Source organism: Botryllus schlosseri, chromosome 9, assembly GCF_051294905.1.
Source record: "Botryllus schlosseri isolate E-star chromosome 9, Bs_hap1, whole genome shotgun sequence".
NCBI classification, from domain to species: Eukaryota; Metazoa; Chordata; class Ascidiacea; order Stolidobranchia; family Styelidae; genus Botryllus; species Botryllus schlosseri.
Window position 1 is genome coordinate 19,408,668 of NC_137244.1, and position 21,769 is coordinate 19,430,436.

The following is a 21,769-nucleotide window of genomic DNA, read 5'->3' on the forward strand; positions in this document are numbered from 1 at the left end:
TTCGATAGGCATCTTGTAAGACACCGCTTATGCGGATGAGATGGCGAGGAGGAGCCAAGATAACCCTCCAACACTTCGATGGAACTCTGGATTCCACCTCGGACCCACTACCCATTGGTATTGTAGCTGTGGATTATATCACTATGCTATCTGGCCTCCGCCTATATACTCACATACTGTGTTATGTTGCATGATGTATGTGCAATAGGGCTGTTCTGTTCAAAAATAACCTTTTTTCCTGAATCTTGCAGGTTACGTGATTAAATCGTTAGGTTGCCCTAAAATACGACGCACACCGAATTTCAATTCATTCTAACCAATATTCGCGGATTTCGTACAGTTTGAAAATTTTGAATTTGCCTAAAAATACAAAATATATATTTTTTCAAATTCCCCCACCAAACCCATGAAATTGTTGCGCCGACTTCAAAAACGATGGAAAACAAATTTGACTCAATTCCAAGCTGTAGAAGCGGATCCCCCAATCAAGGATAATCCCAGAATTATCAAAGAAAAACTGAAACGTTGGACATATCGACTCGAGTACTGTGAAAGAACTAAAACCTCGACTAGCTGCGCTCCATTCACCCTTCCCCTCATCATCGACAACCTCCCGCCAGGTACAAATACTTTTCTACTGAAACAACATGCCACTTCGATAACAAACAGATGCGAAACACAACAGAGATACTGCAACCGAAGACGGGTCCACGATTCAACGATTATTCAATTATCCGTTTTCTTCACGCCAGAAACAATATCGTCAATTCGGAGCAGCAGCATCGCAGTCTGTAACAAAACGACGGCAATACAACCAGTTAATCAACTCCGTGCCAAAACAGTAGACTAGTGATTCTTACCAGGGGTTTACACGAATTCAATGGTTAGATCAAGACACACCTGACTCATACAGCACAAGTCGCCTTATTTGCAGTAAATAATCATCAGAATAGATTTGCTTTGTACAACAATTGCTTTAATGGTGTCTGTTCTTAACGCTATTGTTGATGCACAGTTGGTTCACTTTGTACATCAGTATTCTATAGTAATCTATTACATGTGTTATATGATAGATTTGTTTTTGTGACTAGACAAAAATTTTGAGTTCGCCGAAGACAATCAGGTTAGAATAAAGGTGCGCCAAGTTGGTACAACTGAAGAAACACCGATGTCGACAGACTACAGGTGCAAATTCTACTCGTTAGATTTTTCAAAGCAGTTATCGTTGGTAAGAAGTAGCAGTAGAAGAAACATCGTCAATTTCTACTAGGTATAAAAGTAGCGATTTCCCAGTCAGTAAAAAAGCAAGTATTCCAGGCCTAATTTTGTTTCTAAAACTGAAAACTAGCAGTACAAAAACATAACCACTTGAGCAACTTGAAAATATAAGTACATCGTTATCGACCATCTCTGCCAAGAACCCACAAACACAGAACGCGTTAGAGCGACGCCAAAACGTCACAAAGAAATACTTCATTACCTCCATAGCGGTCTTGTACGTTTGCACCTTAACCGACAACGGCTCCCAAATATTCAACACAGTCATATCGGCGATTTGACCCGTTTCCCCGTCGACGCCCCAGGTCTTGTTGTCAGGCTCCGTGTGTTTGGCCTGCCAACAAACAGTTTGATGCAGATGCTAGCGTGACAAGACAATGGTAACTCTCACCCGCAGAGCCGTAATCGTTCTAATGGTGCTCGCGCCGCAATTCTGGATCAGCGTTCGCGGGATAACTTCCAAAGCCTGAGCTACCGCTCGGTACGGCCACTGCTCCACGCCGGTCATCGATTTGGATTTTTCCGCCATTCTCTAAAAGCGAAGAATAGAGATCCAATATTTGTGGTCGTTGAAGTAGTACAATGGTAGGGTTTCAAAACAGAACACTGACTACAAAGTTATATTCTGCTAATTCCATGTCTGGGGCTATTGCTACATGTGTATGGAAACGCACAGATACAGTTACCACGTGTATTTTCTATTTATTAGACTTAGAGATCAATCTGTAAGTAAGTAAAATAGTATCGTAGGCTTGATAACTGAAAAGAAGTGCAAGGAGGCAAAACCTATTCGATTACTTCGAAAAAAGTAGATGCCTTCGGTAAAGTAGAAATACTTTGTTACTGACCACCTTTGCAGATCACTCGCAAACGCCACCCCACCTTGCCCCCTCAGCATACATCAGTTAAGACGTACCTGGGCCACGGCCATTTCCACAGCGCCGCCACCAGGCACAAGCCTGGCGTCGACCATCACGTTTCTTGCGACTTGCATCGCATCCTGCAGATTTCTCTCCACCTCCATGAGAATATCTTTGCTGGCGCCGCGGAGAAGAATCGTACACGCCTGGTGAGAAAATATCCATTACGTCACGACCATTTCTCCAAGAGGGAAAAAAATTTCAAGGACGGCCAACAGACCTTAGGATTTTTACACTCGGTAATGAAGGTGAAATACTCGTCGCCGAATTTACGGATTTCGAACAGGCCTGCGCCGGTTCCCAAATCTTCCTCGCGGATTTCGTCGGTTCGAGAACACACGGTGGCTCCGCAGGCCCTCGCGATACGATTGTTGTCGGACTTGCGCACTCGGCGGATGGCCGTAATGCCGGCCTTAACCAGGAAATGCTGGGCGAGGTCTGAACGAAAAAGAGGTTAACAAACGGCCCGCTCATGACCCGATAAGGTTAAAGCGGATACCTGATATGCCTTTCTCCGTGAAAACTAGGTCTGGTTTGAAGGCAATGATTTCGGAAGTGACCCTTCTGATGTACTCTTCCTCCAGCTGAAGGATCCGGTTGAAGTCGTTCTCTTTCGAGAGTTCAATGTCGGTCTGAGAAAATTGAGCAAAGATACGGTACTATAGCTAGACTGACCCAGGGACAAAATTTAATCAGGCGAGCTGTAACCCAACCATGCTCGCTAATCATCACCAACTTTGGACTGCAGATCAACGCAGATAAGGCGGTAATCCAGCAACGATATTGACATCTCACCTGGCTCTCTCCTTTCGTGTATTCCAAAGGACAGTCCAAGAGTAAAATTCTGGGATTTTCGATGCGTCTCTTCATTCTCGGATGGGTGATGTCTTTGTTGAGCATGACCCCTTGGAGCACTCTCGATTCTTCGATCACGCCTCCAGGAACCTGAGGATTCGGGAAATTGGTGCTCTATCCCAATATCGCATTTGCGGATACTCACCTTCTCTACTTTTGCATACCGCTTGATGTCAATTTCCCGTTGTCCGGACGTTTTGTCCTCGATAGCTACAGTAGCGACGGCTTTGATAGCCATTTCAGTCGCGAGATCGGTCCATTTGCTGATGAACTTTGTTCCGATCGCGCTCGCAATGATTTTCTTCATTTCCTTCGGGTCGTTCACGTCGACGGTAACACTGAATTTATACAAGCTTATTATGTATGGATACTGCATTTCGATTGCAGTCATTTCATTCAAAATCGAGAGGTAGTCAGTAAAAAAGTACTTCTACTTTTTTGGAGTATTCAAGCAGGTTTTGCCGACCTGTACTACTCACTGAAGTGGTTATAATTTTAGACTGCTTCCACTTAAGACCTAGAATAATCACTATTTTACCCACTTGGAAATTGCTACTTATACTTGTACTCAAGCAGATATACACGTTACTACTATTTCTACTTCAGTACCAACAATGACAAGTACCAACGGCATTGTCTCTAAACGATAGTAGATAGCAGCCAAAGCCTGCGACGCGATAGTCCAGCCCAGCGACACAACATCTTGCGCACGAGGCCTATATTACAGATGCGATTGCTCAGGCCAACAGTGATGTTGTGCGCACCAGGCCTGTTGGAGATGCGACTGATCATGCAAGCAATTATATCTTGCACATATGACCTGTTGCATATGCGATTGTTCAGGCCTGTCGTTAACGCGATGAATTAGCGAGGATTGCCGCATGTGCCGCAATCAATGACCTAATTACACTCGCGTACAAACAGCCAACTAACTCAGCAGGAGTTTGCGTGCTGTGCAGACGAGTCTCGTTAATTAGCGACACGCTTCTCGCTACTTGGCAGCGCGTTACACTGATAATACGAATTACTAGGCACAATGGCTGAAAGTAACGCGTGATTGGAAACAACCATGAAGGCGTGATTTCAAGTTCTTTATCGAGGGAGTTTTTTTCAAGGCTTGTTGTACCTATGTATAATGCAAGGGCAAAAAAATCGGTAAAATTGTGCACATTCTACATGGAAAATTACGGTAGTCAGATACGATTTTCAGGATTATCTGAGAATCGAGTAAGAAGATATTCTTTCACTCATTGTTTTTTTATTTTCATGGAAGATCAAAGTATTGATTCTGAATAATACAAAATCCAATGCTCAGCCATTTGTTTGATAGGATACGCAATGCTGTTGTTGGAAATAGAGAGTCACTATTTCTTACAGCAGTATACCAATACGCAAATTCACCTGATGTCTTTCAAGATCTGTTGTATGTCTTCGAGAGCTTGACGGTAAGCCGCTATGATCACAGTAGGGTGCATTTTCTGTTCCAAAAATTGTTCAGCGGCAGACATCATCTCTCCGGCTAAATCGGGTGAACAAGCAGACTTTAGAATCAACAGCACCAGATATATAAGAGCCATACACACCAAGGATTATGACAGATGTGGTTCCATCTCCGACTTCTTCATCTTGTGTTCGGCTGATTTCAATCATTGATTTCGCCGCAGGATGTTGAACCTGGATCAAAGCAGATACCGGTGAGCTGCAAGGAATGAACTAACTGTGTTATTGGCATACCTGGATTTCTCGCAGAATGGCGTTGCCGTCATTAGTCATTACGATACCGCCTTGAGGATCCATCAGCATCTGGAGCAAGAAAGAACAATTTCTTATTCCAGTTCAACAAAACACAGCAGCAAACTAATCAACCTTCGAATGATGCTATGACAAATGGAATCTGTTGTCATGGTGCGTAATTACCGTATGGTTTATGGGCTACTATTCTGCCCAATATATAGATTCTGCATGCTGAATTGGTTATAGACCCCTATGCAATCTCTGTTCATTTTTGGAAATAAATCCTGCGTGATGAGAAATTTTGTGCATAGAGTAATCAAGTAAATAAAGAGAAAGTTCTGCGTGACGTTGCCACCAATTTCACTCTGGGTTATGGAACAGTGTTCATGCAGTTCCATGCATTTATGACATAATGAGTCATTATTTCGTTCTCGAGACATACGGGACACATGCAAAATAATTGCTTTTTTCCACAGATTGGAATTTATGGTCATTTACACGCAACATTTAATTACTTCAATACTCTCAAGAAACCCTTCTGTCACTTGCGATGCACTTATTGCCAAAAAGAACCACCATGCAGCCCATGCTGATGCTTCCAGTTTGGCTGCTTAACTTCGCATTCCAAACCATGACTTATATGCTATATGATCCATTCAAAAGGCCAATAAATCATAAAATTCGAGAACTCACCTTCATCATTGATCTGGGGCCAAGACATGTTCTTATTACATCCGCAATCGTTTTAGCGGCGTTGACGTTCCCAAGCTGAACCTTCTTGCCTGATTCCCTTTTGGTATTCGAATCTGAATAAGAACCAATTACCACATAGAATCTTGACTAGATCCAAACTTGATGCAATACTAACTCAGTACTAATAGCGGTGCTGCTGACATCTTTTATTTTCGGCCGCAGAAATCAACAAACTATTCAAAAAATTTCACTGGGCGAGTCTCTCAATAGCAGCTGACAGAAACGTGCTTTCCTTCTGGATGGTTCGGTGATTTACCGTTGATATTATCAGTGACGTCACTGTTCTGAAATATTGATAAAATGAGAGAGAAAAAGAACGGTTTGGATAAAAAATGTGATGTTATTTCGTGTAAAGTTAATTAGTACCTATAGGTGGTGAAGGGGGATTGATGAATACTAGTCGCGGGTAAATAACACAGTTTGAGACGGGAAATCACATTTATTTGACAGAATGCGGGATGGTTTTCACTACAATAAATATCTGGCGTATCTGTATATTTGAGACGTAATTTCGGTGAACTGATCCTGGGTGACAGGGTCTACATGAGAAGGGCCAAAGGACAAGGAAGATTTGATCCCTGCTACGTTTCAAAACAAGTTTCTATTCTTTGGATCAAATATTTCATGACACGCCGATGATTTGGTCCGTGACGGAACAACTGCATTTGGGGATCTCCCGTTCCTGAGCCCGCGATAATATATTTTGCATGGAATCGGTGTTCGTTGTGTTATGATTTCACTTTCCTGCTTGTTTAAAGTCTTCGTCTGATTCATTCGTGACTGGCAAAGACTGGAATATGATAGAATGAAGTCGTCGGATATCAAAGTGAACTCCAGAAACTATCCTAAGGCGGTCTTTCCTAATTTCCATGCATGGCGATATGAAAAGAAAAAGGACATCGGGTTAGACGGTTACGGCTGTTTTGAAGCGGTCGATATCAGGATTGAAAATGGTTGCAGAAAAGTGTATGCTAAAAAGTCGCGACCGAACTCGCTGTTGTATGAAGAAAATTCCATCGTTCTAACCCCCGAAAATATTAACCCTAAGATATTAGCGGATACTTCGTCTAGGACTGCAAACGCAAACTCAAGTAATCCTGCAATGGCCGCCAGTGAAGGTATACTGCATGAAATTAAACAAAAAATGATTGATGCTAGGGTTCATTTCCCATCCATGCATATGGACAACAAATTTCTGAGCATGACTGAACATTGTCCAAGCGTCTTTACCGGAAAGTTCAAGCACTTCTTGCGAAAAAGTCGAAGGAAAACTTCTATTCGAAATTGGTTGATAAAAACCGGCAAGGGAAAACTTGACCACAGATCTTTTCTGAATCATTTCGACCCAACTTGCTTCGGACCTGGTAAAAAGAAACTGAGTGATTTATTACAAGAAGGATATCGGTCTTTACAGCAAGATATCTTTGACGACCAAAGGTCGATGGGACCAGGATGCTTAACATACAGAGAGATGACCAAGGACGCGAAAGGTAATTTGGGCATTCTCATTTTAGCGCAAGGCGTCTGCTTTGATGAGCTCTCGATGAAAGTTATTTGCGCGGAATCAGATTCTATGCACACTAATGGGTTTCGTGGAAATAACCATGGAAAACGTGATTTTAAAATCCAAGCGTGTGGCGAAATAGTCCAGTCTTTGAATGGAAGAATACTGAACGTGGACGCCACTTCGATTTCAAATGGAACCATCGCTATCTCTGCAATGTCAGACCACCATGCGCTTATGACTAATTTCCATTCCGATAGTGTTGCATTTGATTGGAGAAAAAGGGAAGCTAGATTTTCGGAACATTCTCTCTGCCACACCAGCATTTTGAATACGAGTGGTTCAGCGCCACTTTCAAGCGTAACTCTCAGCCCGTACATTGAAGGAGAATGTGTAGTCGCGACTCTCAATGGGCCGACTGGTTTATGGAGAACTGACAAATACAACTCGTCACATATTTCTGAAGCCGTGTTACGTTTAAATGTCACTGTTGATGGTGATCTGGTCAATTTGAAACACACATCTTTTGCTGCACATCCGAGACAATTTTACGGCTGCAATAATGATGCAATGTATCTCTTTGATATTAGATCACAAAATTCACCTGTTTGCTTGTTCGATTCGCGAAATTCATTCTTTCTTGCTAAACCCGAACGCATTCACGCGGCGCTATCGTGTAAAGCGATAGGTAATGAATATGAAATCATGTTGGCCACTGATAACCATGTTTGTGTTTTCGATCAAAGATACCGCCATCAGCCTTTACTGAAATGGGACGGTATCAGCAATTTTCCGGCTTCATACCTGAAACTCGTACAATCATCAATGGAATGTCATACCAAAAATTATGGAGGAGAACGTTCATATTCTAACTCTGTTATATTGGCCGGTGGTAAATCCACGCACGATGTATACTATTATCAGCTCAATAGAGCGCAACATTTATCGTATGGCGATCAATATTATAACGCTCCACCATGTTTAGTTGCGCCTCCAAGGATTTTAAATTCGTCTGGTTCCATCCCGATGACCAGTGATTTGAATGTGAGGTTGAGAAACAGGGTGACATCGCACACCGCTAATAAACTTCTGATACATGGTTTTGACGGCACTGTTTTGGAACAGGGAGGCTCTGAAAGTTTTTGCATATTTCAACTTGACTCTGATGGAAAAATTTCATATCAAATGTTGAATCAATGCCAAAGTGCCGATGATACATATCAGAATGACATAAATAGATATGACGCTCAAACCGATGTCATGCAGGGTACCGGGGTGACGCATCCCGACACTTCGGACTCAAACTTGAAGGTTGTTAAACCTATTCGGTCCGCAGCTATCAAACGTTTGTTGCTGGATGTTACTTGCAGTGGTGATGAAACTTATTGCTTGATATGTGAATCAGATCATGCAATCACCATCGATAATGGAGTACTATGCAAACATCGTTCATGGCGGGAACATGGTGCCATTGAGTATAATGTTGATGAAAATTATTTTCACAATGAAAATCGTGATTTGAAGTTGAACCTTATTGACTTCAAGAAATCAGGGGGACATTCTGATGTTGGAAAACGTTTGATACAGTCCTGGGACAGTTAAAAGGCGCGAGGTTCTTTTTATATATTTGCTCACTTGCACTTTCCGGAACTTGCTCGAACGGTAACGTGTTTAGACTACTTCCAATTTGGATATTTTTGGGATAAGTTTTACTCGCTTATATCAGTGAACGTGTCATAAGAACCGCACAAGATAGCCCCTGTATCACGGTAACTGAATATATTTTTGTAGTGTCATTACTCAATATTTATTTAAAATTTGAAATTTTACTGGCTACACCATGAAATTCACACGTTGTCTACAAAAACGTTGCAAACCAAATTTAACTCAGTTCAATCTGGTAGAAGCGAATTTATTGCTGTTGGTAATTTTGGATTTGAAAAAATTAGCATTGACGGTGGTTAATTTGAGAATTAATAACGAAAAACTCAAATAACTATGCTTCTACTGGTTTGAATTGAGTCAAATTTGCTTTGCATCGTTTTTGTAGATGACGTATCAATTTCATGGAGTAGCGAATAAAATGCGAATTTTTTTTTTCAATATTCACAACAAATGCAAAATTTTGAAACTGTAAGAACTGCACAATTACCAGTTGGAATGGATTTGAATTTTATGTGCATCGTTTTTTAGGCAACCTGACGATGTAATTGTCTGGCTAGCAAGGTTTGGAAAATAAATTTTGCCCCCTTAAACAAATCTACATTTTGAAAATGCTTACGCGGGTACTTTTGAAACCTTTAATTTTCTGCTGCCACTTGAAGCATCTTTGGCATATTTTGGAAATTCCTCCTTATAATTGAGTAAAAAATGACGCCGTTACTTCCACATGAGTGGCGACGCGGTTTATTTTAATCAATGATCTTCGATTTTAAGATGTCCAACACGTTGCAACAGAATAAATAATGTTTTGTGTTATTGTAGTTGATTTCTATGATCTAACCATGAACCTTGCCTGACTTCAATACATTGCGCAAAGAAAATGAAAATTTCGAATTAGAATATCTGCTGTCCGTATTCCCTATAAACGGGACTTGATATGCCTATAACTGTGATTCGAAATTTTGGAAACGCTGATTCGCAATTTTACTGTAAAACTGTTGTTTCTTTCCGCATTATGCAATAATTTTGTTGCCGATTTTCTATTCTACAGCTGTGAAGTAATCATGTCAAATATATGCAGTGTGTCGCAATTGGTGTTTCCCGGCGACGATGAAATTACTGTTTGTGAAAGAAATGGAAAGCTGATTACGGTCAAGGATACGGCTCTTATTGATGCGTATTTGGACGGAGAGGTAAATTTTGTCGTTCGCTATGACGGGTCACGTGCAAGTCACACAAAAAAAACAATTTAACTTCATCTACGGAATTGCCATTAGTTGTGATAAAAAGGTTACTGAAATTCAGTGAACACTCCGATTTGAAACAAATACAAATCCATGTATATCCCATCCGCAGCCTGCCTCCGTAGAAATAGCCTGTCCAGTCCGACAGTGTCAGCACTATAAGTATTCCTAGTGATGGAATAATTATACGAGCACAGTAGGTAGCTGACTTCTTGGTGAATATGCTGTACAGTCTTATTTCCTGGACTACAAGTACGGCTCTGGCATTGGAAGTACCAATTTCATACTCAATTGGAGTTTATTGTAATTTAAGTGGGATCTTTTTTTCAAATTAATGCCACTTAGAATTGAAAGTTTTAGTTCAAATAGGTCACGTTGTGATATTGTCAGGTCAGTAAATATCGGCTTTATGTTGTGTTATATCAGTATTGACCCAAAATTCAGATATTGGCTGGGCTCCAATCCCATCACTAATCATCTGTAATTCTCAGTGTTTTTTTACCGATCGTGAATTATTACAGGTTGTGACGTATCCAACAGTTCAAATCAGCCTCGACAGCCTCCGTAGAACCGCTGTCATTCCCGGGGAATCTGCCAAGACTGCATTCTTAGATCATAAAGAGACGATGTTGCAAAGATTACTGTCAGCTTGGTGAGTAGATTACTAATGATTTTTTACTAATTCTGGCCTCGAATAGCATCTTCACTGTGTTTCCTTTGCACATTCGCACAATCCATGTTACTTGCATTGTTTGTAGCTGGTCCGAGTCTCACTATCCCTTGAGGAAAAGATGATATCTATGATGATGATATCAAATTCTACCATTACAGTTATTTATTTGAATGGCATATTATTTTCACCACAGGCATGAAAACGGAATGATCGGCATTTTATCAGAAATATGTGATGACGAGTCAGAACAGAAGAGTAAGCTGTGTTTTTTTCTCGGTGTGTTTCTGCCGCAACAATCCATAATCGCTATTTTCAGTCCATCCGATTTTCAAGTCGATATGCCACCACACGATCGTGAGTCTCAGGTGGATAGCCGGGATGCATTTCACTCTCTTTCCTCATCTTAAGGTAACGGTTTGATTTTTTGAACGGGCATCACGCATTTCATATACGTTGCGCTGTCCTTTTACAGCTATCGCCGACTGGTTTGATCTCACAGTTTAGCGAGAATAGAGACTGGGAAGAAAGCCCGATCAGGTGCTTTTCGTGGCACCACAGAGCCAAGAAATTTGCTGTAGCTCTCCGTGACGACACGGTGAAGATCCATTACTCTGAAAAGTATGTGTTATCTTGTAACGGCATTTGCAGTATGGAACTGTTGAAATTGTTTTGTTACTCAAGTAGGATTAGGGTCGTAAATTTCTACTCAATAGCTATGTCCAAGTATGTAAAAAAGTAAGTACTTACTGTTACTTACTCTCGAGTGGTGCTGATGGAAATTCACCGCCCGGCCTGAAACAAGTGATTGGCATGCAGAAAATTCTTACTAGATTAGAAAGAAAAACTCTTAAAGTTGTACAAATGTACACTATTCCTAAAATAAACATGCTTTCCAATGTCTGATTCGACAATCCCAAAGTTGTATTCTCCGATTTTGAATACCAGATTATTTATTATTACAGAGACAAAATTTCAGTACTGAAGCATCGCCTTCAGAAAAACATAACTTGCATGGAATGGAGACCCCTCCTCGCCACCCATCTAGCAGTGGGAACGCAGTCGGCAATACTGATTTGGTGCGTCGATCCCAAATCTCATTCTACCAGGTTTGAGCAGTGCATACAAGGGCTGGCCGCATATATTTTACCGGCAATAATTACACGCACAGGCCTTCATCCGGTGCAGTCCAGGTGCTTTCATATAAGGGGCACGCGCCCGTTTCTTCTATAGCGTGGTGTCCGACCGGCGATGATCTGTTACTGGCGACGTCTGCTTTTAGTTCCGCTCTCGTGGTGAGTGACATATTTCTACTTTTTGTCAAAATATTTTCTGTGTTTTTAATATCATAGATGCATTACAACTTTTTGCCACCAGTCACTGGCAATAAAATCTTACCCTATTAAAACAGCACTGCGCTCTAAATATGATGTGGTCTCAAATTAAAACCGAATGTCCTTTGAGTGCCAGTGCCATACACATACTAACCGTAACTAAACTGCAGCGGCTCATAAGAGACAGTTCCTTCATAATATCTGCTGGTAATAATCTTAAGTTCATTCTCCATTGAGAGAGTGCAACTGAAGAAATGCGTATCAGAATTTTCGCAAAGGATGATGAAGCAATGACGCCTATATAGATATAGATGGAGTGGAATTGTACTGCTTGTGAAATTCTTTTATCTGCAGTTCGAATATGGTGGCTTTCTGAAGAAAATGGCTCTCTACCTCATCATATTTGGAGAGAAAGGCCTCGAAACTGCACAGTAAACTACTGCAATGTTCCGATTGTACATCTACCGGTTTTTATAGCTATTTGAGTAGCATTGATGCACACTGCACACGAAGACCTCCTCTTATACAGAAGCTGGGTTTCCTATGCGTGACTTTGCAGGTGTGGAGCACCGCTCTAGAAGAGTACCAGGTCATCCAGCACTTGACCACGAGTGGGGGTGTGTCTCGCGTGGTTTGGTCCCCGGACGGGAGCAAAGTCGTGGCCGCCACGCCGTCGTCCTCCTTTCGAGTATTTGAGACCGGGACCTGGACCAATGAGAGGTGGTCCAATCTTTCAGGCTACGTGCAGGTAATGAGAATGGCAGTCGTCGAACTGCTTGGAAATATCCTACCTGTCTTAGTTACTGTATTAGAGCTGGTAGTATTGATTTCTACTCCATTACGAGTAGACGTAGTGATTTATGACTGCTTCATCTTATACTCGACAGAACTGCTTACTTTTTAGACTTTGTATTCTGTAAACTAGAAAGTAGATAAGGGTATGTTTGCATCACCTTTATGAATGAAATTTTCATACCAACTGGGCAAAATTGCCACTGTACCACAGCAACTGAATTTATTTTCGAAAGCTGCACCCATTTCTAGTGTCATTTCGTGGTAGCCGCAAGGATGTGCTGTGCCATTTTAAAAGTGATCACCTCTCGTCAAGTGTTGAAGTATACGACTAAATCTTTTTGAGACTACTCGCTTGATTACTGTTCATACCTTCATTTTCTACTCCCGCTGGTAGTTTTGACAAGTGTAGAAATTATTACTTCATTTTGTACTTGAGTAATAATTTACAACATTACTTCTACTTGAGTATCAACAATGACTACATTTACTACCTCTGCGCTCGCAGAAATAGCTGAACGACTAAAGATGCCTAAACCGATTTCGATTGCTCGTTTAGTGCGCGTGCTGGAACCCAACCGGGTCTGTATTAATTTTTGCTCTCCACGGCGATCCGCGTGTCTATTCCGTGGTATTCCCCGACCCGCAAGCCGACGGTCCGTCCCTGTCAGGCTGCAGCCACGCGTCTTTAGTGCTGGACCTTTCGGAAGACGATTCGGAGACTGGCGACCAGTCTGGTCCCGTGCTGCGGTGAGTGTGCCGTATCTAAGGCTGGGTACAAGAATTCGTGTATTTGGATCTGAATTGGGTATCGATTGTGATGATTTGAGTCGAGAGACCATTTGTTCGGGTAGTGAAATTATACGTCTCTTTCTACTAATACTCGTGTTATTAATGATAATTGTGGTCTCGATACTTTCTTTCCACAATGGAAGCCTTCAAACCCTCAGTTACTCGTATCACAGAATCTAAAACGGGCTCGCAGCCTGCGGCCATGGTAAAATTTGAAACAATTTATCATCTCTAAGTCTACTCCACTATAAAAGAAATAAATTAAAATTTAATAAAGATACTAGTGCATCTAATTGTCATGCCACTGCTGTTGCTGTTCCCGTCAACATATCGTTGTGAATGTAGGTTTTCAACAATGTTACTTCTGTAGACAATAGCGCAGTCAGTGTCTTGGATATTCAATATCACATGCGGTTGGCTATTTCCACCATCAGACCATCAATTGTGACATTGTTATATCAAAAGCAAGCTCAGCAATCACGTGTATAGACCTATTTTTAAATAAAATGACTTTTCTTAAATTTTTCAAAAGATTGGAGAAAATATGGGGGGACATTGATTGTTCAAAAATTTCAAAGGGCGCCATTGTTTAAATAAGGTCGGGAACACCTGATCCAACACATCGTAGAAACATTTCTGATAAGGCGTGATCAACCCACAACATTTTCATGAAGTACAAGGAAATGGTACAGTCGAAAAAATACCAAATCATTTTTAATTTGATGTATAACTGGCATAATTTCTTTGTGGTCGCACAAAAAACGCTTTGAACTTTCCACATCATCCATACTGTTAGGCCGTTGTAATAAGCGATACTCGTACAGCCAACTCGAAGCATAGTACTCAATTGGGAATCAAACTTCTCAAGTTCTGTATATTTCCCACCCCTCGTCATATTGACCGGTTGAGATTTATGTGTTCTTTTGTTCTCTTCAGAACGAATCACATACACTCTATGAGGTGGGACGACACGGGCCGTAGAGTCGCAGTTATGTTCGACAAGGCTGACCCGCGTCACGGACTCGTGGCAGTGTTTTCAACTTCCTACGATCCGCTGTTTCAAATTGTGCCGATGTAAGGCTGCGTGTTGTCGCTAGACACTGAGCTCTTGATACGTTGTGATACTGTTTTTCAGCGGGTATGTGCAAGGACCGGGAGATGCGGAGCCGGTGTTTATCGGTTTCAAACCTAACTGTGATGTGGGCGCGTGCTTGACTATTGTAAGCCTTGTTCAGTTGTTCTTACTTTTGGTCTGGTTCCTATTTGATTACCACCACCATGAGTACTCAGTTACTGATGTACGCTGGAATCTATTTCGGAAATTCGTGGTTCCCAATCCGATTATATATGAGATACAGTGTGTAATTTGCTTTTCAGTGTTGGTCTGATGGATCGATCAATCATATTCCAATGTACATACCGAAGACGAACGGAAACAATTTGAAGTTTCAGAGCAGGAAAGTCCTAACAGGAGCTCAAACCTCATCGCCAAACCTCTGGACCAGCTCAATTATCGAATAGTAATATACGAGAAACAAACAAAGTTGCTGCCAGAGATATTTTTTGTTCAATTAACTACAAAAATTACAACACAATTTTGAAACTTCACCTGCACTTAGGCAGCTTGAAAAAGGAATACCTGAATTACATCATTGGAGCACTAGATGATTCAAGGCAAATAGGGGTTGCACGTTGATGTAAAGAATGGTCTATGCATGAAACTAGGTACAAAATTATTGCATCGTCTACTTGGCGTTTTTAACATAGCTCTTATGCTTCTGAACTATCTCCGTGTATTCATCAACATCTTCCGGGGATCCCAAAAAGACCGGGACCTTTTGATGAATCGATTCCGGTACAATATCAAGTATCCGCTGGTCTCCCGTAGTTGCTTTGCCCCCAGCTTTTTCCAAGATGAATGCCATCGGGGCTCCTTCGTAGAGCAATCGGAGCTACAAAGGAAACAATTGTATTGTAGGCAGTTAACAGAAGTTACATGATCATTTCCAGACCTTTCCGTTCGGGCTCTTGCTGTGCGCAGGATATGCGAACACGCCCCCGTAAACCAGGGTCCTGTGGACATCAGCAACCATGGAACCAATATACCTAGCGTTGTATGGTGAACTGCCATCCTAGGTACAAAATATAAAATCAGTTAAAAGGCTATGCCTGTTTCTTCGATTGTTCAAGTTCAAATCACCACATGGTTGCGATTCAAGCGAAGTAGTCTAAACCAATGGTTCTCAACCTTTTGACCTCGCGGGCCGGTGAATCTTCCAAGGTGACTGGACTGACTGGTAATGAAAATTAACCCTAAACTTCATTACAAATTCATGCAACTCAAATGTAATATTGGACACTTCATTCGATGCTTCTTTTTCGATACTAGATATTTTTACGTGGTCCTGTTGCAGTTTAATCAAGACGAAGCTTGTGAAATCCCTTATCAGACCATGAACTCTCTATTAAAACACACCATGCATACAAATACGTTACAAAATTCTACAAGAATTTAAAATTTGATGCTTTATTTCACTAATCAATGGACAAGCATCCAACTTCTTGCATTTTGGAATTAATATAGAAAATTCTAATATATTTGGCGGACCCGCAGGGAACTCACCACGGGCCGGCACCGGTCCACGGACCAGCAGTTTAGAGCCACTGGTTTAAACGACTAGGAATAGTCTTTTAATAAAACAGCAATCTTAGCCTGCAGATTACACATGAAATATGAGGTAAGCGCACTGAATGAAAAATAAAGCACGGTATATAAGAAACGAAAAATACTAACGGTGTGGGCTCATCAGATTCGATCAACTTATGCCTGTGGCACTATACATGTCTGATATTGATACCTAGGAAGGTACCGATATCCAACTTATTAGATAAGCGGGCCCTGAGAATTTTGAGAGTTTATACGTATTGCAGGCTCGATCAATTCGAAACAGGGAAGTGCTAATTACGATTGTTCTGGTAGCCACAAGTTCAAACCTAATCGATTTAAAAGAGTTCAAACGATAAATACCTGCGGAAACTTTTTCCTATCGACATATTCTTTGATGGCCGGATCCCAGAACTTAGTGTAGCCCTCATTGATACTAAAATACTTTCCCTTCTTCTTGATCTTGATATTTTTCTCAGTCAAGATGAATTCCCCGATGCTCTGAAATGTTCGATAATTAGTATCGTACTTCATATTCAACTCGATAATCCTAGAAACGACATGATAAGCTTGAATAACAGTAATAATAGTAGTAAGTTTGCCAGTAATGATTCTTCAATCAATGCTTGAACTGCAGCAACAAAAATCATTTTCAACACAATTTAAAGCAAAAACAAGAGAATGATGCACTAATACTATAAACAGGGCTGTGGATTCGGAGTTACGCGGAATTTTCTCTTGTCGGAGTCACAGAAAATCTGTAGCACGCTTTCGAGTCAGAGAGGCACATAATGGCTCAAGTCGAAGTTTGCTAAAATGCTCCGACTCCATGTACTTTAAAATTGAAGCAACTTCTACCAAGAAGTGACATGGCAGTTATAGAAGTTTTCAAGGTAATTTCTTTCTATGAGTTCACTTTTCATAATTTCTGTAAATCATACAGATCTAAAAAATGCAATACGGGTATAATTTCCCCGAGTAAATTTACAGGAATGTCGGAGTCTGAGTTCTGTGATGAAAATATTTCCGAGTCTGAGCTGGAGTCGGTGAATTAGAAATTCCCGGAGTCGGTATATTGAAAATGTATGGAGTCGGAGTTGGTGACAAAAGGAACCGACTCAACAGCCCTGATTATAATTGATCAATAAAATACAATTGTAGTCCGTAAACTTAACTGGCACGGATCAGATATGCTTTATTACAGTTGAATCAAGTGCAAAACATGCATGAACATAAAGTTTTGATTGGGGCAACTGGTAACAATAAGCAATCAGCATACTTACGGGATCCAACATGAACATATCGACAGACAGATCAGTGGCAATTACGATCACAGTGGCACTGCCATACAAAGCGTAACCGGCGGCGACCATTTGATTGCCGGGTTGTAACGCGTCAGACTCGGTAGGCGATCCATCGCTAGTCTGCAACCACGCGAAGTATTACAATTTGCATTCGCAATGAAAATTGGATCCATTACTTTTTTGAAAATGCCGAAGATAGTTCCGATAGAGACGAGACAGTCAATGTTGGAAGATCCGTCCAGAGGATCGAACGTGACAATGTACTTTCCCTGGTAAGTGGAGAATGTTTTAGTTGATTGATCACAAATGCTCGGGGACTGCACTTGCGGTGGTTGAACCAAGAATGCGATGGAGTGACCAGATGACATGTTACGAAATAGATATCACAGATGGTTAGTACTGAAGTAGGCCTACTCATTTTTTGGAGTACCAAACTCAAGTAGCCTACTTGAAGTAGGGCGTAGGCCATAGGTCTACTTCTGTTACACACTCCAGTGGTTACGCTTAGAGACTATTTCACATTATATTCAACAGTTTCTAAGGCAAATCATTTTACAGTTCCGATTTTGTGAAGTAAATGGTAGTTTTTGAATAGGTTGAGCAAAACAGAATGACAGTAGTAATTTTGCATCAGTCGCAAAGATAAATCTTGTGATTTTGAAAGTTACCCACCTTCATTTGATACCTAGAAGTATACGATGCCTGGACTCATCAAAACTGCTTACTTGAATATTTTTCAGACCTTATTATTCTACTTTTACTTGAAGTAGTTTAGGCACGCATTAGGAAACTTAAATTCTACTAGTAATTTAGTAGAAAATTACTTCTACTTCTACTCAAGTAGCGATTAGGATCAATTTGACCACCTCTAACATATTCTCTCAAGTAGTTATCCTTACATGCTTTTTAGTATCCACTTCGATCACATGATCATTCTCTTCAGATACCAACAAGCAAGTGCTAAACGAAGACCTCAGCAAGTTGACCATCAAGTCATTCGCGAGAACGTCGAGCTTCTTTTGTTGGTCGCCGGTTGCATTTTCAGTTCCAGCAATGCCATATCTGAAAATGGTCCGAATGCTAAGTCAAGCACTCATAGTCCTAGCAATGAACTTACTGTGGAGAAGATGGATAATAAATTGGCATTTGGCAGGGAGATAACTAGGTCATTGAATTCCATCATATTTTCTATTTTCAGGGTGCTGCAATTTTTACAATTAAAGAAAATGTTTGACGTCATCATCATCATAATTTATAATATTTTTATCAAATCAATACACCACACGATTGCAATATAATGAAAAGATAGGAGGGTGCCAAAACAGCTTGGAGTTGTCTTTTAATCAGACACCCACCTTGGCCTCTGCAAAGCCAGGAGAATATATGGCACTCATTATGGATTCTAATGAAGGGACAATTCCCAAGCTTGGAAGTCGCTGCGGGCTCCGGCATTATAATAGTGGTGTTCAATGTCTTGTCAAGAAGACCACATTTGATGAAATCAAAGTGTTCAACTGAAAAAAAAAACTCTGCAGCATGACATTCCGTACGCGTTGCGAAAATATGCCAAAAATGTTGTTGTACTTGTTAGAGAATAAGCATAATTCGTACAAACAAAGCGATAAATACACCACGCCAGTGGCCCATGGCCCACATTTGGGCATTTTATCTCAAAGGCTGTAGGAGTGTAGGCCATTATCATTTTGCAATTAGCTGGACGTGCACATACATAGCCTACTTCAAAGCACTATAGATCATCAATTTTAAAAATTTGATGCGTACGGTAATAAGGTGAAAAGCTGTTGGATAAAGGTGTACGGATCAGATCAACCCTATCACAACACTCTCCCGCATGGTTCAATTTATTCTGCACAATTTTTTTAGCAGGCATTCTCATATTTACGAAATCCAGACAATAATATCGAGCAAACATAACAGGAAAAGGCAATATATTATGAGTATAACCAAAAGTGATTTCAATATAGCTAAAACTGTAAAACATATAGGCCTAACTCAATTTCATACTTACAAATTTGCTATCCCGGCTCTTCGGACGGCGGCGGAGATTGCTTTCACGGCAGTGCATATGCTGTTGAGTAATTGAGTCAATTCGCCAGTTCCACCGGCTTTTCGGCCACTTTCGTTGATATGCCTCGTCAGAATGCAGGGGTCAGTGTCTAATCCAGCCATAATGTACCAACTTCTCGTCACAAAATTCCGTAAATAACTCCAAACTATACCCGAATTGACAAAAAGCCGACTACAAAAAAGGCAGATTCTACAAGTCATGATGGAAATGCATGATATCTCCAATATGTCACTCGACTAACCTAATCGATGCGCAATATCTATCATACTGTTACTGCTACCATTGCAAATTCGAATATTCAGCAAGTCGTTTTGCTCGTGCCAAAACTTCTCTGCATACGAAAGAGTGCCACTTGTCACGTAGGCCTACTCACGTCAACGAAGTTGATATTGGGCTCGAAAGTCACGTGACTTTTCAGCATAGCAACCACCGTCTGGGGCCAAGCGCGTTTCTGGTATCATCTTCTCTGCGACAGTAATGCATTTGTATGTCGCAATTTCTGCTACTGCGCTGGTCTTTGCTGTCACATTATGTGTTTGTGTTACAGGATTGATTTTTTTTCGTGCAGATAGATGACAATGTATAGTATTCAATTAACATGATGGAGTATAGAGCAGTTTAAGATAGCCTATGTCAAACAAGTAATTCCAAGGTTTAGTACTTTCATCTGGACCTACTAACTATTCATCGTATGGCAGCAGCATTATTATGCTTCAAGTGTATACTTATCGACACGGAGACAGTAATCAGTCAACATCGGAGATTATTAATATTGTAACATTACCGTACCGTGTTAAATTTGATTTCAGATGGATTTGGTTAAGCTACTTTTACGATTTGCGAGTTCTTCAAAAATAATACGAATCTGGTCAAAAGAAGTCAAAATGATTTAGACAACGACCATCCAATATCAGCAATGTATGGTGGTGATGGCAGAGAATTGGGAAATATTCAGTTCAGCCATGAGTATAATGAAAGTTTATGACGTAGAGGTTGGTAACTGCAAAATTACCTGAAAGATTGGGGAAGCGTTGGAATTGAGTTCGAATCCCACTTGACTCAAGTGGGTCGGAGGCTTATCTGGACTCCCCACTGCTTACCTAACTACATGAGCAGCGACATGTAATCAAGCCCAGATGGCTAAGTAAAGCCGATGAGGCTCGAAAATCGGCACCACTGACGAGGACGTATGGAAGCAAGCAATAGAAGAAAGAAAGAAAAAGCTTATCAAAAAGCAAAGAGACCCTTGAACTTTAAAGCATTTATGTTGTGGTGCAAACAGACGATCATCATCATCATAATTGGTTTATTAGCAATTTTATCAGTTCAATACACCACAAAATGCGATACAATGAAAAGACAGGAAGATGTCGAAGCGACTTGGAGTAGTCTATGGAATCAGACACCCATCTTGACCTAGGCGATGTAAAGAGGAGGCATGCACACTGAATGAAAGTAAAGAAGATAGTATTTCCACCTTTTCAGAGTACTATGTAATATTGCATACTTGCCGGAGTGTTATATTTTTTAAAGTAGTTTTAGAACATGTTTGCGGCACTTTTGTGATGTGTGTATTGATAGATATCAAGTGTCCCTATTCTACCAAATCAAGATCATTACTAGACTTGAGCGTTTGAAATGAGTCGGTGATACTATAGTACTTGCCCAGCATCACGAGTACTTTGACAAGTGCAGCGCAGCTTGTGCATTGCATACTCAAAACATATGCCATTTCTTCGTTTTGGACCCGACGATTCCCTCAAGATTCTGAATAGAAGAACTACCTAATTCTGATATAATAATATTTCCACAACAATACTTTCTTAATCTTGCATAGTTGCATACTCTCGCTTGATTTTACAAAATTCTAAGAGTGCTGACGAAATCAATAACTGGCCAATAAATTCGACAAATTCACAACTTAAGAATGTATTTCCTTTGTACCGAGAATGAAACAAATAGAATGTAGGTATTGGTCACAGATTAGGTATTCCTGATTAATGTTGCCAACTTGCCATAAACGGATGCAGTTTTGACTTAAGCTATACACTGCTACTGTGGAGGTAGTCTTAAACTGACGACTCACTTAAAACACACAGAGTTGGCTTGAAAATGGGCAGCCATAAGCAATACAATTGATAGGACTGTGTTAGTATATCGAAATTGACGAGAA

General features: G+C 40.8%; 5 protein-coding genes across 5 annotated transcripts in view; 3 read left to right on the plus strand and 2 right to left on the minus strand.

The window, feature by feature from the left end:
* LOC145446089 (acylcarnitine hydrolase-like) overlaps positions 1–21,769 on the plus strand; it is a 282,243-nt gene that overhangs the window by 252,799 nt on the left and 7,675 nt on the right. The window lies entirely within an intron of this gene.
* LOC145446076 (T-complex protein 1 subunit gamma-like) lies at positions 617–5,811 on the minus strand. The gene is made up of 13 exons (XM_080324259.1): positions 5,656–5,811; positions 5,481–5,593; positions 4,788–4,856; positions 4,637–4,727; positions 4,455–4,572; positions 3,199–3,391; positions 2,994–3,143; positions 2,698–2,830; positions 2,419–2,636; positions 2,195–2,344; positions 1,670–1,810; positions 1,481–1,612; positions 617–789 (listed from the first exon to the last, which is right to left on the minus strand). Exons 1-13 carry the CDS (start codon positions 5,681–5,683, stop codon positions 727–729), a joined length of 1,599 nt encoding a protein of 532 aa, XP_080180385.1. The 5' UTR covers positions 5,684–5,811; the 3' UTR covers positions 617–726.
* LOC145446069 (uncharacterized) lies at positions 5,890–9,757 on the plus strand. The gene has a single exon (XM_080324253.1). It carries the CDS (start codon positions 6,346–6,348, stop codon positions 8,644–8,646), a length of 2,301 nt encoding a protein of 766 aa, XP_080180379.1. The 5' UTR covers positions 5,890–6,345; the 3' UTR covers positions 8,647–9,757.
* LOC145446077 (aladin-like) lies at positions 9,768–15,133 on the plus strand. The gene is made up of 12 exons (XM_080324260.1): positions 9,768–9,899; positions 10,472–10,602; positions 10,817–10,878; positions 10,940–11,031; positions 11,096–11,241; positions 11,586–11,729; positions 11,792–11,915; positions 12,514–12,702; positions 13,306–13,496; positions 14,475–14,612; positions 14,674–14,758; positions 14,916–15,133. Exons 1-12 carry the CDS (start codon positions 9,771–9,773, stop codon positions 15,057–15,059), a joined length of 1,575 nt encoding a protein of 524 aa, XP_080180386.1. The 5' UTR covers positions 9,768–9,770; the 3' UTR covers positions 15,060–15,133.
* LOC145446080 (fructose-1,6-bisphosphatase 1-like) lies at positions 15,083–19,822 on the minus strand. The gene is made up of 7 exons (XM_080324265.1): positions 19,537–19,822; positions 18,407–18,569; positions 17,684–17,776; positions 17,487–17,627; positions 16,567–16,704; positions 15,551–15,670; positions 15,083–15,490 (listed from the first exon to the last, which is right to left on the minus strand). The coding sequence occupies exons 1-7, from the start codon at positions 19,794–19,796 to the stop codon at positions 15,284–15,286; spliced, it is 1,122 nt and encodes a 373-aa protein (XP_080180391.1). The 5' UTR covers positions 19,797–19,822; the 3' UTR covers positions 15,083–15,283.

Coding starts and splice junctions, on each gene's coding strand:
- LOC145446076 (XM_080324259.1), bottom strand. CDS start 5,683: ATGTCAGCAGCACCGCTATTAGTACTGA. Junction 4,728..4,787: donor CCATTCTGCGAGAAATCCAG/GTATGCCAATAA, acceptor GCTTTGATCCAG/GTTCAACATCCTGCGGCGAA. Junction 3,392..4,454: donor CAGATCTTGAAAGACATCAG/GTGAATTTGCGT, acceptor GTATAAATTCAG/TGTTACCGTCGACGTGAACG.
- LOC145446069 (XM_080324253.1), top strand. CDS start 6,346: ATGAAGTCGTCGGATATCAAAGTGAACTCCAGAAACTATCCTAAGGCG.
- LOC145446077 (XM_080324260.1), top strand. CDS start 9,771: ATGTCAAATATATGCAGTGTGTCGCAATTGGTGTTTCCCGGCGACGAT. Junction 10,603..10,816: donor CAAAGATTACTGTCAGCTTG/GTGAGTAGATTA, acceptor TTTTCACCACAG/GCATGAAAACGGAATGATCG. Junction 11,242..11,585: donor AAGATCCATTACTCTGAAAA/GTATGTGTTATC, acceptor TTATTATTACAG/AGACAAAATTTCAGTACTGA.
- LOC145446080 (XM_080324265.1), bottom strand. CDS start 19,796: ATGACTTGTAGAATCTGCCTTTTTTGTAGTCGGCTTTTTGTCAATTCG. Junction 17,628..17,683: donor TCTTCGGCATTTTCAAAAAA/GTAATGGATCCA, acceptor GCGTGGTTGCAG/ACTAGCGATGGATCGCCTAC. Junction 15,491..15,550: donor GCAAGAGCCCGAACGGAAAG/GTCTGGAAATGA, acceptor TTTCCTTTGTAG/CTCCGATTGCTCTACGAAGG.